Genomic DNA, 18,680 nt, shown 5'->3' with positions numbered 1-18,680 from the left:
GCTTTGAACAGCCTTAAGTAATGAGTCTGAGTCATGTTTCTCAAATAAATTTTATTTGATTTTAGGTAAGAATCAAAACACTGAATTCAACTTTCTTCCCCCCCCACCCCCAACCCTTGTAGCTTAAATATCATTCAAGCATCAGTGTTTGAGTCAAAAGATGTACATAGGAGGTGGTAACAGGTAAAGGACAAAACCACCAATGTGCAAAATGAACAGAAATAAAATGATCCCCACCCAATTTAAATATTGACAGCGACAGCAATAGTAAAATTTACTTTTAAACTACAAATTAACCCATATATTCATGGTGATAAGCATACGTAATTATACTGCAAACTTAGTGAGTCAGATTGATAATTGTAAGGAAGAAAATAATTGGTGCTTTCTTAGCCCTCTTAAGAAAACAGAACAATTGCACTTCTGAGATTCAGGCCCCTTGACAGATTTAATTTAGGATCAATTTTTAAATCAACCTTTCAATGACAATTGAAATTCCTAGTCATGTCACAGTAATGTGCAAAGTCCTAATTAAAGGCATACAATAGTAGTATCCTTACTGTACTATCTCATGGCACAGTTCACATTTAAAGGTTCCATGTTATCCCAAGCATAGGCCATGTGCTTTTTTCCTGTGTACAAAGTCTTACCGCTTTTTTCCATTTTATCTAAGATCTTCTTTCTCTAAACCCTCAGCTTCTGCTGGTTCAGAGGGCTGGTGAACGACTTTTACGTCATTACTAGTTCCATCAGATTGTGGGTGTCCTGGAAACTCCAAATCACCATTCAGCTGAACTGAAGATTCAGGGCTTTGGTGAATTTCAATTTTACTCTCAAGTCTGGTTGTTTCTGTGATGCTCCGAGATTCTTCCATTTCTTCTGTGTGACCCATTGAAGTTTCACTGACTGTATCAGAGGCAGAAGTCCTGGAAGACCTTCTAAACAGTTTCTGTCCTATTAAGTTAAAATGCCCATGTTCAGTAACTCCACTATTTTGAGGTAAGAATCCATCCTTGCATATTACCAGCTAAGAAGATATCCTTTTAGTGGCTTTGGAGAGATCATGCACAATAAAACATTTCCTCTTAGGTATGGGGACCCAGGTCATCCCTAAGTCATTCTTGTAATCTTTCTAGCTGTTGTGTTGAGTGACTACAACTTGGAGATGGATTACTCTTGCTTGTTTACACGTACCATTGGATAAATAGCTGGACAAGTAATTGTATTAGTAATTACAGTCACTTAAAATTGCTCATTTACATCCCTTAAGGTTAGTTGCAATTTTTCAGAATAATCTGAAACTCTCTTCTAGGCTCTACGACTATGGAGCATGTAGATAGATTGATTATATGCAACTTTTAAAATTGAAAAATAACATCCCATTTGGTATAAACCCAATGATGTTCCCTTTATTTTTCAAACCAATCAAACTTAATTTGTATTTATTCTAATGCTGTGATCTGAATGCTCGCATTTGAAATAATAAATCCAGCCTATGTTTTGAGCTGTTTTACACATTGTACAGCAACATGGGGGTTAAGTGCTTGGATCTTTGAAAAGAAATCATGGTCCTCCAACAATTCTAAATTTTTAGTTTGAGCTTTGACTTCATAAAACCACAATTTACACTATCTTCAAATTTAATGCAGAATTGCAGTACCTAACACTTCAGAAGCAGTGAGAAAACATTTTGTTGAAGCATGAAAATAAGGAGGTTACTTGACAGCTGTCATGTTGCGTATTCACAAAAGTAAGAATGAGAGAAATTAGAAATGGGACATACCTGGTGACTTGTGTTTGGTGTGAATAATTGTGGGTGTTGAGGGTGGGGTTCCTTCAGAGGTTTGGGCTTTTAGTGTATAAAGTTTATCTGTTGACTCTAGAGAACCTGACAAACAACAAGCAAAATATAAACAATCAATGTCAAGTGGAGAAAAATGAGAATCAACATAAATAAACAAAAATAGAAACATTGTTTGAAAATTTTAACTATATTTCAAGTGAATGCATAACGACAAATAAAAAGTGTAGATAAGACTACAAAACAGGTAATCACATTTCATAGCCAAAGTTTTCTGTTTGGTGCTAGGTATACTGCTTACCAGCAGTGCTTATTAATTCCAGGAAAAAATATCTGAGCGCTTTAAGAGGGTGATGGTTAATGGCCAGAAATTCATCCAGGAGACAGAAAAAGGCAAGATAATCTGAAGTTGGGAACATTATGTATATTTGCTGTAGTTACGACCTATTTGTCATTTAACCTTGCTACAAAAAAACTTTACATCCTCAAGACTAAATTAAAAACAAAGAGCTTTAATGTTATACAGAACACATTTTTCCCCAATCAGATGTACATTTAATACTAAGGTGCATGAAGACTACACCATTTCCATTACAGTTCAGTTTTGATTTGCATTCAGCCCTAAATAAATACATTTCTCTGTAATATATCTATTCTGTGTTTAAGGTTATTCTCCTCCATACAATTAAAGCAGATAATGGGGAGATGGTGGAGTGATCTCACTGGATTAGTAATCCAGAACTCCAGGCTTCTGACCAAAGGTCACTGGACTCAAAATATTAACTTCTGTTCCTCTCTCTACAGATGCTGCCAGATCTGCTGATTTTCTCCAGCATCTGTGGTTCTTTATTTTTATTACCCCAGGTCTGGGCACATGTGGGCAATTAGGGATAGCAACAAATGCTTGGCCAGTCAGTGATGCCTATATCCCTGAACAAATAAAAAAAAACTTGTATCAAAATAAAATGAATGTTTAAACAGGAATATCCCCATCTCTGACCAGATGGTCAGTGCCTGGCACTTTATCAGACCAGACCTAGATTTTATCCAGGTCTTGCTACATTTGGAAATGGACAGCTTTGGTATCTGAGAAGTCTTTTCAACACTGTGCACTCATCAGCAAATATCCCTACTTCTGTCCTTATGGAGGAGGGAAGATCATTGATGAAGCAGCTGAAGATGGATGGGTCTGGGACACTGCCCTGAGGAACTCCTGCAGAGATGTCCTCAGGCAGAGATCACTGACCTCCAACAATCACAGTCATCTTCCTTTGTGTCAGGTATGCCACCAGCCAGTCAAGAGTTTACCCCCAATGTACCCATTGATTCCAGTTTTGCTGGAGCTCCTTGATGCAGTGAGAGGAGACGCTAAGACAAGCAGTCAATAATACCTAAAGAAGGGGAGAGCCAAGGGCCCCAAGACAGGAAGTCAGTATTATATGGAGAAGCATGCAAGGCAAGAGCCCTTATACAGGCACTCAGAGACCGCTAGATTCAATGGAACTAATTATAATTAGTTCTTGCTCCAGTGAAAGAAACTTACTGTTTGAGGAGTTTCCAGCAAATGGTCAAGGTTTTAAATTTTAACATAACTTCACCGCCAACTTGTGCATTAAGATACATAAAAAGCAACGTGAATAATGTAACTAAATAATTAAAACTCATTTGGATGTCAGGTCACATTGTGTTTCAAGGCTACAGCATGTGGGAGTTTGTTGATACACATCTGCAGTAAGTTTTTGAAGTTTGAACAGTCTTGGCCCAGAATTTGGACTGAAGGCCGAATTACAGAAATATAATGCGTCAGGGAAAAGCAGGTTACCTGGATTCTTTAGACCAGGAAGCAGTTACAACACTCAAAAGGACCCTCCTGATTTAGTCAGGGACAGGTGAATGTGACAAAGTGAGGCAGATAAAGGCACCAAGAGGGCAGAATGCAGAACTGGCAATCTCTGTAATTGCCCAATGGGTCTGATGTTCTTTCAGCCAGTTTGGATGTGAGCCAGGGCTTTCAGGCCAGATGTGTTAATTGAGTGTGGCCCTATGGTATAAGAAGCCATTCAAATGGGGAGAGCAACAAGAACTGTATCAGTAATAGGCAAACAGAACAGTTAGTGGAATTGACATTTCTCTACAACAAACAGCAACAGTCCAGAAGCAAAAACAAAGTTGCTGGAAGAGCTCAGCAGATCTGGCAACTCTTTCTCCCTTCACAGATGCTCAGAACGGTTCTGAGGAAGGGTCACCAGACCCAAAACGTTAACTCTGTTTTTCTCTTCACAGATGCTGCCAGACCCGCTGAGCTTCTCCGGAAACTTTGATTTTGTTCCCGATTTACAGCATCCGCAGTTCTTTCGGTTTTTATTTAAGAGTCCAGAAGACTGTGTTGCCTGCCTTGTGCCAGATTATAACTTCTGCATATTGCCTGAGCCCATTGGCACAGGATACATAAAATTACGAGTGATAACTACGTGGCTGAAAGACCAGGGTGAGGAAGAAACAGGTTCCAATTTGTGGGCCGCTAGCACCCAGCGCTGAGGAAAGTGGAAGCTGTACTGTTGGAATGGTCTACACCCTCATGCTGGGCCAGTGTTTTGTGAATCACATAACTAGTGAAGGAGAGAGGGTTTGAAACTAAATACGTGGGGCAAGGGATTAAATGTGGAAAGACAGATATCAAACAGACAAGGTAAGAGAAGAAAATAGTAATATGGGAAATGGGGTCAGAGAATGGTGTGAAGGGACAGGAAAAACTAGGAATACACCATCAAGATGTTACAAAGATAACAAAAAAACCTAAAGGTTTTTGCATCTAAATGTGTTATGGTATTCATTACAAAATAAACAGTGTCCGCTGAAATAAATATGACAGCCATTGTAAAGATATGCCTTAAGGATGACAAAGGTTCTGAATATTGAGTGCTAAATGATAACGAAGAAGAACAGAAAGCTAGGTAAAGGTGGAGGAGTAGCACTGTCAATCAAGGATTGTATTTGTGCAATAGTTACAGATGACCCTGGTTCAGGAGATCAGGATGTAGAATCTGTTTGGGTAGAGTAGTGTACAGGCTTCCTGACAGCAACCACGACGGGGAACAAAGTATATGTGAATAAATATTGGGTGCCTGTGATAAAGGGATGGCAATCATTCTGAGCATCTTTAATCTTAAATATGATCTGGAAAAGTCAGTGGCAGTAGTAGTCTGGATGAGGAGTCAACAGACTACCTTCCAGATTGTTTCTTTAGCGCAGGTTATTTAGACTTGATGGTTAGTATTATGACAGGATTAATTCATCACCTAAGAGTAAAGGCAGGGAACACAAAATTAATGATTTCTACATCTGGTTTGAAAGGGAGAAAATTGGGTCCATCTAAATAAGGATAACTATGTAAGCATGAAAGCTGAACTTGCTGACATGAACTGGCATACTACTCAGAGTCAATATATTTCCAGTATAAAGAAAATATTAGTGGTTCATTAAGGAACTTAGGGAAAGCATCAAACTTAAGAAAAAAAGCATACAATTGTGCAAAGTTGAGTGGCATGTTAGATGATAGATCAGAATATAAGAAAATGGCACAGAATGACTAAACAGTTAATTAGGAAGAAGAAATTAGAGGAATGAGGTAGGAGTGCTCATTTTCCACACTACTTAGATTCAGAAATGTTTCAACTGGATTGGGAATTAGCAAATATAACCCCTCTATACAAGATGGGAGAGAAGCAGAAAACAGGAGTATAGGGCTCCTTGATGTCACACTCGGTCAAATGCAGCCTTGATATCCAAGGTCAATCACTCTCCCCTCACCTCTGGAATTCAGCTCTTTCATCCATGTTTAGATTAAGGCTATGAGCTAAATTGCCCTGGCAGAACCCAAACTGAGCAGATTATTCTTTTGCAAGTGCTGATTTTGGTAGCACCGTCAACACCCTTCCAGCATTTATGATTGAAAGTAAACAAATGAGGTTTTAACTGGATAGGTTGGATTTGACCTGCTTTGTGTGTGCAGGTTCACCTGGTCAGGTATATATCACTGTTGTAGCTGTACAGAAACAACATGGTTAGTTCTGCAGCATATTCTTCAGTCTTAATGCTGGAATGTTACCTGGGCCCCTAGTCTTTGTAGCATCTAGTGTCTCTGGCTGTTTCTTGATAAGGTGGGATGGATTGAATCTGCTGAAGACTGGCATCTATGATGCTGAGGACCTCAGGAGGGACTGAGTTGGATCATTCAGTCTGCACTTCTGGCTGAAGATGGATGCAAGTATTTCAGCTTTGTATTTTGTATTGATTTTACACTGGGCTCCCCCATTATTAAAGATTAGGATATGTTTGGAGCCTCTGCCTCCTGCTAGTTATTTAATTGTCCACCACGATTCATGACTGACTGTGACAAGACTGTGGAGCTATAATTTGATCAGTTGTTGTGGGATTGCCTAGCCCTGACTATCGTGTGCTGCTTGGCAGACAAATAGTCCTGTGCTGTAACTTCATAGATTAACAGATCATCTTCAGGTATACCTCATGCTGCGTCTGGCATGAATAGGGTCAATCTTCTGGCTTGATGGTAACGGTAGTGTAGGGGATATGCAGGGCCAGGAACTTACAGATTGTGGTTGAATACATCTCTGCTGTTGATGACCCACAGCACCTCATGAATACTCAGTTTTGAGTTGCCAGATCTGTTCAAAATCTTCTCCAGCAGCACGGTGGGAAGTGCCACAAAACATAATGGAGCGTATTATCAATGTGAAGCTGCAGCTTCATCTCCACTAGGATTGTGTGCTGCTCTCTCCTGCTCAGACTGTCATAGACAGACATATCTATGAGGTTTGTGGGGACGAGGTCAAGTATGTATGTTTTTCCCCTCTTGGTTCCTTCACCACCTGCCACAAACCCAGGCTAGTAGCTTTGTCCTTTAGGAGTCAGCCAGCTCGATCAGTAATGGTGCTGGGAAGGCCATTTCTGAGGGCAGTTAAGAGTGAATCACATTGCAATTAGTCTAGAGTCACATGTAGGCCAGACTAGGGTAAGGATGACAGATTTCCTTCCCTAAAGGACATCAGTGAATGAGTGATAAATAATTTTCCAATCATCCATGTCTTATTCCACTAATGCAGGAAATGATACCCTGGTGGCTCTGTTATAAAACATCATTCATCTCGAACATAAATATTAGAAAACTTTAGGTTCAATTACTGATCTGTGCTGAGTTAGCTCATCTCAACTGTGCTACTCATTCAGATTCACTAATTCATTATGGCATCCTGGCTATATACAGAACAAAATGGCCAAGTTTTCCCTCTCTGTTTTGACTTCTAGTAGCCGTTGTGCGAAAGTGCGAGTGTATGGAAAGGACCAGCTGGATTGGGAGGCCCAAATAGCCTCTTAACCCTTGCTATTTTGCCACATGCACATATAATTGTCAAAGAATATTTGTTTTGACCAGTTGGAGGCTGATCGGTGCAGATGGTACTATAACCTGTAGATGCCAGTTCCCTCAGGAAAAGGAAAATAGACAGCTAAAGCAAAGTAATTATTGAAGTTCAAGAAAAGGGAATCAAACAATGCTTGATCTTCGGAACTCTTATATTCTGTTTTCAGAATATTTAATGATAAGTAAAATCAAAAAGGTTTTAAATATGGATGATGTTCCAGAGCAAAGTATTTGTTCACATCCTGTATTAAAACAGTGCTGTATTATTTAATGCTTTGAAAAAAAAACTTTTGAGTATAATCTTAAAGCAGAATAAACCTATGCATTATGAAGAACTGAAATCTTACCTCCTGCCAGATTGAATGATCTGCCTTGAACTGAGCTGTGGACTGGGGACAACCAATTAAGTACTGAGCCAACTACAGGAATCTGTCGTAGAAGTCCCTAGAAAGACAGAATGTGACAAAGAACAATGTGCCCAAATAAAATAACACTACTATTATTTTCAAGCCTTCATCATTTAAGTCAGAAGTCACACAACAGCAGGTTATAGTCCAACAGGTTTATTTGAAATCACAAGCTTTAGGAGTGCTGCTCTTTTGTCAGGTGACGCAGGAGCAGCGCTCCGAAAGCTTGTGATTTCAAATAAACCTGTTGGACTATAAACTGCTGTCGCATACTTCTGACTTTGTCCACCCCTCAACCCCAGTCCAACACCGGCACCTCCACATCCTCATTTGAAATAGATTAATTGTACTATTCCATTTGTTAGAAGCTGGAAGGACAATTTCTGTTGTAAACTGTAAAATGTGAATAAATAAATTACAACTGCTCATTCTTTTTTCTGAGCACACCTCATGGCCTGCCAATGCTGGCAGAAAATAAAATGAATTTATGATAAAATACAAGTGAATTATTTTAATTTAATCTCACAGAACAAATGATACCTGCAAAGAATCCTCACTGTGCTCATCAGAACCTGTAATTAGATCATTACCAGCTTTACAATGCTCAGAATTTGCATCATGACCATCACAAAACTGTTAAGTGTTTGGGAATATTACTCAAATAAAAATTGTGGATGCTGTAAATCTGAAATAAAAACAAGGTGCTGGAGAAAGTCAGCAAGTCCAGCAGCATCTGTGGAGAAAGAAACCGAGTCAATGTTTCGAGTCTGATATGACTTCTTCAAAACAGAAAGGGATTGAAAATGGTGATTCTAAAGTCATACTAGACTTGAAACATTAACTGTTTCTCTCTCCACAGATGCTGCAGGCCTGCTGAGTTTCTCCAGTTTTTTTTTTAAATTAGGCCATCTTCATCCCACTGAAACTTCAACTGTAATGTGCATAATATGGAAACACAGAGGTTTCCGTAAGTAATCTATTGTTCTCTAGAATGTGCACTATTGAGGTCCCTGAGATTGCAATCACTTTGCAAACTGACAGCTTTACAGTTATTCTTGTTGTAAAAACACTTGAATAATAGTGAAAGCTTGTTAAATGACGTGTAACTGCATGTTTAACAGTGTATTAGGTTAATAATTACTGCTGAATACCCTGAAACAATCCTTTTATTAGAAAAAGACCAAAGATGCTGGAAATCTGAAACAAAAATACAAATTGCTGGAGCAAGTCTGGAAGTATCTATCTGTGGAGAGAGAAACAGAGTTAACGTTTCAGGTCCAATGACCATTCTTCAGAACCTTTTATATTTGTGTCATGCCAAACCTTTCCATTATGATAGAACAATTCCATGCATATTTCATTTAAAGATGGCCAATATTGATATTTTAGTTTTTATCTAAATCGAATTATCATCATGTTTTGCTACCTGAAATTTTAAATTGAAAGTGAAAGATATTCATTTCCTGGTTTGCTGCCTAAGAATACTTCAATGTGATTGGCTCATTGCTATACTCGTTGATATCATGACTGCTGAGTACTCGGAGATCTCCTCATTGTGACATTATAGAAAGGCATGTCTTTGCCACAGAATTCACCAGAACTTTTGTCGACAGTTTTCTTTAAAATAACAGCAAGAGCCGCTTCATCATTACTGACCTCAAATCCTAGCCAATTATTCTATACCCACTGATTAAATACATGCCGCTGTGAGAGTGATTTCTCTTGTAAAGTATCAGAATAGCGACCAATTCAAAGTATTCCAAACAGGGGCAGACTAGTTTCGATAGTTCATCTCCACGTTATGTATTTCAACTCCCACTGTAGTGTTCCTGTTCAATCATAAAATATCACAAGTTGCATCTGTGAGATGTTGCTTAGTTGAAATTAAGGTTTGTTAAATAATCACTTTATTAGCTATCAGGTTTGTTTTTGCAAACACAAGTACATTTGAGGCTGAATTAATGGTACAGCTACTTGTTGGAGGCTAGTGGGTATGTAACTGAATCCAGCCTGGGAGTATCTCATTTAACTAAATCAAACTTCAGCAGTGAGAAGACAGAAACTTATTTCAATATTGCTGCCCTGTAAGTTTCAGATGTTTTGGGAACATAGCTAATGTGTCCAGGGGACTTGGAGTAGCTAAAAAAAAAACAGATCTAATTTGATACCATGATGTTTATCACCGTTCCTTACTCTGGAACTATACAGCATGTCTGCATCACTGATGATAGCTAGAATAACTGCATGCCAAGTAATTTCAGCAAACAAAAACAGAAACTGCTGGAAAAATTCAACAGGTCTGGCAGCATCTGTGGAGAGAAATCAGAGTTAATGTTTTGGGTTCAGTGACCCTTCTTCAGAATTTCAGCAAAAACAGTTGGTTTAAAGATTTAACCGAAATGAAACAATTACTAGCAATAGGTTACTAAATGCAAAAACATACGTTCAAGTTAAAAGTGTAATCCTGCATTGCTACTCCCTTTATTTCTAGTGAACAGCTTTTGATGTTATTGCTATTGATTAATGTTGATAAAATGATGTAAACACAATCTGGAAATATCTGTATTTACCTCTTCAAGGAGTTTAGCTTCATTTGCTTTCTGTAACTGTTGCTCTGCTTCAATAATGCCTTTCCGTACTACTTCAGTCATGTTCTCCAATAACTTCGAAATAAATACGAGAGAATTACAGTTAGTAATAGTACTACACAATGAAGATTCAAGAAGTTTCTTCTACTGCAAAGTCATAATTTCAGAAATATTAGAGGTGTTTGTAATATGCATGTCATACTAATTCAATGTCAGAAATTACATGACACCAGGAGGGAGGCACACAGGCACAGAATACATAGGCGGAGAGATAATGGCAAGATATTGTGTGCCTGTCTCCACTTCACCTGATAAAGGAAGCAGCGCTTTGAAAGCTTGTGATTTTAAGTAAGCCTGTTGGACTATAACCTGGTGTCGTGTGACTTCTGACTTTGTACAGCCCAGTGCATCACCGGCATCTCCACATCATACTAATTCAACAAGTAAGTGCAAGTCCTTTTTACTTAAGCCCATTCAAGCACTAACAGATGTACATAGTAGCATATATGTTTGTAGTAACCCACAGTGAATGGGGCAATTTTTAAATTCCAAAGCCACATTGTATTGCAAGTGGGATAACAAGGTGTAGAGCTGGATGAACACAGCAGGCCAAGCAGCATCAGAGGAGCAGGAAAGCTGACCTTTCAGGCCTAGACCCTTCTTGCAGAAGCAGACACATGGAAGTGTGTTGCCAGAGTGGTAGGTATTCGGAATCTAAAGCCAATTTCCCAGTTGTACCACCACTCCCCTCTGAGCATCACTTTAAACATTTGCCATTTTAAAAAAAAACAATATTTTAATCAGTCTTTACTTCCTGTAACTGAGTCCTAAATCTGAGCATGGTACCATTCAGCTAAAGTGCTGAGCAGCAGTGTTACGGTAATGTTAAGAAGCTGACTGTTAGAGTAAAATCCATGGAGACTAAACAGCCTTGTGGGAAAGGTGAGTAACACTGAATTGTACCATAATGGGAAACTGGATATAATGGCCACATAAATCACTGTAACTGGATTTGACTACACTTGCAAACTACAACTATTCAGTTAGAGGAGATGCATCCCATGTATTAGATATAAACAAAATATTCAGATCTAGATGGAACTAAATTAGACTAAGACAACAAACTAATTATTTTGTCGAATTTAGTTACTGTTAACTGAAAGAATAGAATTGTGGTACATTTCTTTGAAGAAACTGACTTTTGCAAGCCATTGCTATTCAAAATTAAGCTTGGTTTTGAAGTAGAAAATGATTTTTATCAAACAATTTGTTACATACCTTTGAACTTTCCTCAATTTCTTTGCCCATGGCTGCAATTGTTTCCACTAGTTCTGGTACATCCAAGTTATCAGTTACCATACCGACATATATGCAATTCTTCTCACCTTCAAACTCAGGCCCTGCAGATTCAAAGTATTAAATAATAAATGTTAAACATGGGCTGTAAAATTAGCATAAAATAGAACTACAGTACTCCTCAAATACTGTCATTTATTTAAAATGTTTAAGACCAAATTGATCATAATGTCCACAAGTCCTTTCCTACGAGTAACAAGCACAAGTACAAGCAAATATATTTGATACAAAATCCTTATTTCTGTGTTCCTCTGGTTGGTTTGATACAACATTGTTGAACTGACGAGTATAATCTAACCTAACAGTTATGGTTCGTTGCACGCCCGTGATCCAGGGAAATGTGATGTTCCTTGAAGGAAATGCCCGTTTTTCCTTTTGAGTAGGTAGATCCCTTTAAGTCCAAAATGAAACCAAAATCATTCAGACAATACATGTCTTGAGGCTCCTTAGAAGCGCATATGTAAGCTAGGTTGGTATGGAACTAAAGCAAAGAGTAAACAGATAGCGAATCAGATATCTGATTACAGTGGGTCTAAGCAAAGACACAGACCCAAATATCTTCATGTAGAACAGAATCCTTTAGGTAAGGTGACCAGAAAATAAACTTTTTTACAGGAGGCTGTATGTGTAATATAGTTTAAAATAAAAGGAAAGATTAAGAGTTGAAGTTGTGGATTGGAAACTGCCATTGCTTCGGGTTTGCCAGATCCAATCAGACCACATGAAGGGGGCAGAGAAAGGAGTCTCTGGGAATGCTGTGCCATCAGGACTGTTAGAATTAGAATTAGAAGCTGAAAAAGGCTTTTAAAGAGAAAAAAAGTAAGCAAATGGAAGTGGACGAACCACAGGCCAGGAACCTGAACGCAGCACTGCTACTCTGCTGCAATCTCGAGGGAATAAACACTGTTGTGAAACTAGCCAAGAACACTGCACAGTGCTGTGATGTTTGGGTGTTACAGCATCTGGAAATTTCACAATGGCTGCCATAGAAACCGACTCGAGAGCTGAAGTGACAGAGTCAGAAAATGAGAGATCCTACACAGGAGTCAGAGTGCTTTGGAACTGCATATGGTGCCATGGGTGTATATACTGATGCAGGTGCTGTTGATTCTGTTCGTATGTATCTAGGTTTTATCAACTATTTAAAGTGAAATTTATCCTTTTATTTGAAGTGTTATGTGCCTGTTAAATAATGTTTGACCTGATTTTGGTTTGCTGATCACAGTAAAAGTTTTAAAAAGTGAAATGTTTTCTTCATTTATTTCTATTGGTGTCACTGGGTATTTCCTGTCAAATGATCACATCACTACGAGGACAAGTGAATGCTGATGTAAGCACATAGGTATTAAGTTACATGAGGAAAGAGTTACAATGCTTTCCTCCTACCGTTCAATGTAATGCTTACCGTCTAGTCTCAAAATCAAAGTATTGCAAATAAATACAAAGCCGCTCCCCACAGACTAGATTCAACCCTTTGCTTCTAGTTTACACAAGAAGTTAAGAAATTTGAGCAGGTCGAGACTGTTTCATACAATTTTGGCTGATCTTCTGCTTCATCTTCACTCTCCTGTCTATTGACTCTATCCCTCAACTTCCGCAGAGATCAAAAATCTATCCATCTCATGCTTGAATATACTCAAAATCTTAAAATGATTACTGTGTAGAAGGTGGTCATTTTGCCCTGTTTGTCTGTACTGGCTCTCCCAATGAACATTTCATTTAATGCCATTCTCCTGACTTCTCCCTGTAACCCTGCACATTGTTATTTGTAAAAAGAACATTCTAAATCCCTTCTGAATGTTTCAATTGAATCCACCACACTCTCAGACAGTAACGACTCGCTGCGTGAAAATGTTTTTTCTCATGGTCATATATTTTATCTTACAGAAGGAGGCCATTTGACCCATTGTGACTGTACTGGCTCCTGAAAGAGCTATACAGCTAGTCAGTCCCCTTCTCCAGCCCTCTCTTTGAGCTGTCTAAATTCAACACTTTCAAAAGATATATCGAGCACGATTCTGAAATCTGCGATGGAATCTGTTTCCACAACTCTCCCAGGCAGTGCATTCAAATTCCTAACAATGCTGAGTAAAGAAGTTACTCCTCATCTCACTCCTAGCTCTCTTACTGACAATCTTGAAGTGGTGACCACTAGTTACTGACATACCGCCTAATGGAAACAGAATATCCTTCTTTACCCTGTCAAAATTATTCACAATTCTGAACACCTCGATAAGGTCACCTCTTAGTATTCTCTGCTCCAAGGAGAATAAGCCAAACTTGTCTAAACTTTCCCTCTTTCTAAAATCCCTCATTCTTGGTTTCATTCAAGTAAACCTCCTGTCCACTCTCTCCAGGGATTTAACATCCTTTCTTAGACAAGGTGCTCAGAACTGAACAGATACTCCAAATTTGTTTTTATTTCTTATGCCAATTACTTCAAGTTTGTGCTCTCTTGTTTTCAATCCTTCCACCAACGGGAACAGTCTCTCCCTGTCTGCTCCGGCCATACTCCTCATGACTTGAATACCTCCATCAAGTCTCCTTTCAGCCTTCTCTTCTCCAACCTAAGTTTATAAGAAAGCTCCTTATACATGGAAGCATTCTTGTAAACCTCTTTTGCACTCCCTCTGATGCTTTCACATCCTCAAGTGTGAATATGGATGGAATACTCCCCACTTGCCTGGATGGGTGCAGCCCCAACAACACTCAAGAAGCTTGACACCATCCAGGACAAAGCATCCCGCTTGATTGGCACCACATCCACAAACATCCACTCCCTTCACCACCGACACTCAGTTGCACCAGTGTGTACTATCTACAAGATGCACTGCAGAAATTCACCAAAGATCCTTATGCAGCATCAAACCAATGACCACTTCCATCTCGGACAGAGACAGCAGGTACATGGGAATGTCACCATCTGCAAGTTCCACTCCAAGCCACTCGCATCCTGACTTGGAAATATATCACTGCTCCTTCACTGTTACTGGGTCAAAATCCTGGATTTCCCTCCCTAACAGTAACAGCATTGTGGGTCTACCCAAGGCACACTGACTGCAGCAATTCAAGAAGGCAGCTTACCATCACCTACCCAGGGATGGGTAATAAGTGTTGACCAGCCAGCGATGCCCATGTCAATTAAAAAAAACATGGTTAGCTTCTGCTACACGTGTTAATTTTTTTTGATGAAAATTGAAACAAAACTGGTGATTCCCAGTTGGACCCTATTAGACCTTCTCCCATATTCCTTCATTCGGCTAACTGCAGTATTGTAGTTTATCTAATGCACAATAAACTTCCCTCATTTGCCTTCTTTGACGAGATGCTTCTGGTTTCCTCTTGGAAGTGTTCTACAGCAGCATGACTAAGGATAGAAATTCAGTAGTGGGAAAAGTCAGATAAAACCATGGTGCACAGTGTGGTGTGGTGTTGTAAATTCCAGCTAACTTGTTTTACACATTTTGTCCTAGAGGGAGAAAGACTTTCTGACCTGTTGAGAATATCAGGTCGGAGTCAAGTTCCTTCAATTTCTTTAGCAATCCGGTGGTTATTTTTTCCATTTCTAATAGTTGCTTTTCTGGATCAGGTTCTTCACTGTTAGCTTCATACCTGCAGGTAACGTATAGAGTTCGGTATTAAATTTCAATCCAACTGCCGAGAAGCAACAAAGCAGATGTCAAACCCATCAGGTCCATATTTACGCTGGAAGCAGAAAGTAGTTAGGGAGGATACAAAGTACTTCCCTTCTGCATCCCAATCACTCAAACAAATGATTAACTGACATTACATTTCTCACCCTAGCCACCCAACAAGTTTGGGTCCCCATTAGGCCACTACCAAGGAGAAGCCTTGTGCATTCCTGAATGGTTAATAATAGAGCTGCAATTTTGCATCAATATCAAGCCATTCAGGACTCAACCATTCATGGTGAACTACACAACATACAGGTCTGCAGTCCTGACGATCATACTCTTCAATCAAAGAGGACATGTCTTCATGATTGAAGCCATTTTGAATTGGAACAGATAACTATGAACAGTAAGCTGGTGGATAATAAACAGAGGGAGAATAATGTTTGATATTTATTTATTCATGTAGAAATAAAAGCATTTCCTGGTGTGTGAATTAATTAATTGTTAGAAAGAACATGTGAACATTGTGGCCAATTTTGTACTTCAAATTGTTTATCAGCTAAAAAGCAGAATTACCCAAGAAGCATTATAGCTGTGATTTGCACTGCATTCACTGTACGTTTACTTTACTACTTTGAACCTGCAGTAACAGTGTTTAGAACCAAGATCACCTGCCTTCATATTGGTATGGTACCGGACAGTTTAGATATGACAAAACATATGGAAAATATTGCAACCAGGGATAGGAAGAGGATATTTCAATGTCACAAGTTTCAATTCTCTTTTTTTTCAAATTATGTTTGTTAGAAAAAAGTGAATGATTGTAGTTTTATTCATTTTGGTTAATAGATTTCTTTTTAAATGTTAGTGGTCCCTGGCCCAATCATATCATTCACTCTGGTTCTATACTTCACCATTCCATTCCGTCCACCTTTTGTTTCAAGGCATTGATTTCTCCTCCCCTCGACCTTTTTCCACATCTTTCCTTTCATTGTGTTTTTTTCTTTTGGTTCAGGGGATGAGAGAATGACTAGCTATGTCAGCATCTACTGCCTGTCCCTAATTGTTAAGGTGACCCACAGAAATGTGGTTGACTGTGTAAGCCAGACCAGATAAGGACAGCAGATCTCCTTCCCCAAAGGACATTAGTGAACAGATGGATTTTTATGACAATGACATTGGTTACATGGTCACCACCAGACACCTTGTAATTCTTATCAAAAGTCACTATCTGCCAAAGGTGGGATTTGAACCCACATCCTCAAGAACATTGGCTTGAGGTTCTGTACGTGACACGATCACTTCCCCTTCTTCCACCCCAAATGCCCCACACCCCTTTCGGTAGCATAAAACCGAGCACATTTCAGACCTACCTTCAGTTTTAAATAGTCATGTTTGACTCTTTTCTTGTGTCTACCTCCACATATGCTGCCAAATCAGAGTATTTCCAACTTGTGTTTTTATTTCAGAATTCCACAATCCATAATATTTTGCTTCAATCTTTTAATCTCTATTTGGGAGTTCAAATCAAATGGATCCTTCCTGTCATTAATATCCCTGAAACTGTATATTTTTTAAAATGCTCCCAGCCCATAATTTGGGATTATGCACATTGTATTCATTCTTGCTACAACCCTGCATGGTCTCTCACTTCTTCCAGAAACATACTGCTGAATACATTTTCAAAGACCTACCGTACAGCACCTAATCCAGGCCAGTTGAGATCTTCGATACATGTCAGGCCAGCAGTACGGTAAACTTCCTGTTTAAACTCTTCTCGAAGCTGTAAGGTGCTAATTAGAATGGGAATCTTTGCTTTCAGACATTCAGCCAATTGGTCCACATGTTCTGGTGTGGTGTTCAGGACTAAATAAATAAAGTGAAATTCTCTTTTAGAAATTCCAGGACAGCCAGCAACCATGGATGACAGAGTAACCTGTGAGACCTCAGTGTAAGACTGGGAAATGAGGTGTACATGATAAAAACAATTGTCTGTTTTGCACTTCATCTCAAATAGCAAATTTTCAATGCTATAGTGTGTCACGTTTGGTAGCTATATTGTTTCATCATTTCATTCTATAAGATACTTTTATATAAAAAGAGGGGCCATTTAAAGATAAAGATATCAAGCAATATGGATAAACATATTTCCTGACTGAAGGGGACAATTTCATGTAGGAATTGAATTTCATTGATAATTGCATCAGGAAGTTCAACATAAAACTTTAGCCCCAACTACCCTGAGTAGCAATAAAGTCGAAGAGAAATACACATGGGATTTGTGGTCATTACTTGCTCAAATCCAGATAATGTGCATATGCAAGATCAGCACTGGAATTGTTAGAATTCTTGCAAATCATTTATGGACCTCTCCTAATACTTCCGTACACACAGTATATTGCAGAAGGCTAATGAAATCCGTATCACAAGAAAAATGCACAGGAATAGGGGAGCCCCCCCGTCCCCATCATTCAATATGGTCATTTCTTATCTTGGGCTTCAACTCTGTTTTCCCACCAGCTCCCCATGTCCCTCTATTCCCTGAGACACCAAACCCTGTCCAGCAGAGTCTTAATGGTATTCAATAATGGAGACTCCACAGGTGTCTGGGGCAGAGTGTTCCAAAGATTCGCAACATTTTGAGTGAGTAAGTTTCACCTCATCTCAGTGCTAAATGGTTGGCTCCTTATCCTGAGCAGCAATCATGTTTTTGATTTCCTGACCAGCAAGAACAACCACTCAGAGCCGACCCTATCCAGCCCCTTCAGAACCTTGTACATTTCAATGAGGTCACCTCTCATTCTTCTAATCTCTAGAGAATATTGACCCAAATAACTCAAGGGTAGGAGATTGGACAACGTTCCAACACAATGCTGTCCTTTTGCTTTCATTTGATATTGAGTTCAAACTAGTCGATGCTTATGAAAATCCCCTCCATTTATCTGCAGAAAAAGATATTATACAACAGCAGCCTGGAGCCTTAGACTAAACAGACTATAAAAATGCATAAATAACTATACAATGAAGACAGATCCTTTATTGCAAAATGTAAACAATATAAATATCTAATTAAGTTCTTTACTTACCTGCTGCTGTCATCAATGGACTAAATCGTATACACACTCCCTCATCTTCCAATTCTACAACATCCACCCCACTGGTTGGAACCAACTGGCCTAGCTGTTCTCCTAACTGTTGACAGAAATACAGGGTATGATTTCATGACTAACTATAAGATAATGCACTTGCTATTAACTCATTTTGAGCTTCTTAATATTTTAAATTATGCATAAAGACACTATTTAACTTTTGGTAAAAACCAAAAGAACTGAGGATGCTGTAAATCAGGAACAAAAACAAAGTTGCTGGAAAAGCTCAGCAGGTCTGGCAGCATCTGTGAAGGAGAAATCAGAGTTAATGTTTCGGGTCCGGTGACCCTTCCTCAGAACAGAG

The 18,680-nt window shown here is 39.0% G+C and overlaps 1 protein-coding gene across 2 annotated transcripts in view; it reads right to left on the bottom strand.

The window, feature by feature from the left end:
- Positions 1 to 31: 31 nt before the first annotated feature.
- The window catches only part of pdxdc1 (pyridoxal-dependent decarboxylase domain containing 1), a 62,040-nt gene continuing 43,391 nt past the window's right edge, over positions 32 to 18,680 (bottom strand). For both annotated transcript variants that reach the window (XM_048609337.1, XM_048609336.1), the window contains exons 16-23: positions 18,314 to 18,419; positions 16,922 to 17,093; positions 15,086 to 15,204; positions 11,515 to 11,636; positions 10,219 to 10,311; positions 7,589 to 7,685; positions 1,784 to 1,888; positions 32 to 954 (exon numbers count right to left, since the gene is read on the bottom strand). In XM_048609337.1, the coding sequence (XP_048465294.1) occupies positions 665 to 954; positions 1,784 to 1,888; positions 7,589 to 7,685; positions 10,219 to 10,311; positions 11,515 to 11,636; positions 15,086 to 15,204; positions 16,922 to 17,093; positions 18,314 to 18,419 (1,104 nt within the window). In that variant the 3' untranslated portion in view covers positions 32 to 664. The remainder of the gene's footprint in view (positions 955 to 1,783; positions 1,889 to 7,588; positions 7,686 to 10,218; positions 10,312 to 11,514; positions 11,637 to 15,085; positions 15,205 to 16,921; positions 17,094 to 18,313; positions 18,420 to 18,680) is intronic.

This window comes from Rhincodon typus, chromosome 21 (genome assembly GCF_021869965.1).
Source record: "Rhincodon typus isolate 14 chromosome 21, sRhiTyp1.1, whole genome shotgun sequence".
Lineage (NCBI taxonomy): Eukaryota > Metazoa > Chordata > Chondrichthyes > Orectolobiformes > Rhincodontidae > Rhincodon > Rhincodon typus.
This window is presented reverse-complemented; position numbering and strand designations above follow the sequence as displayed.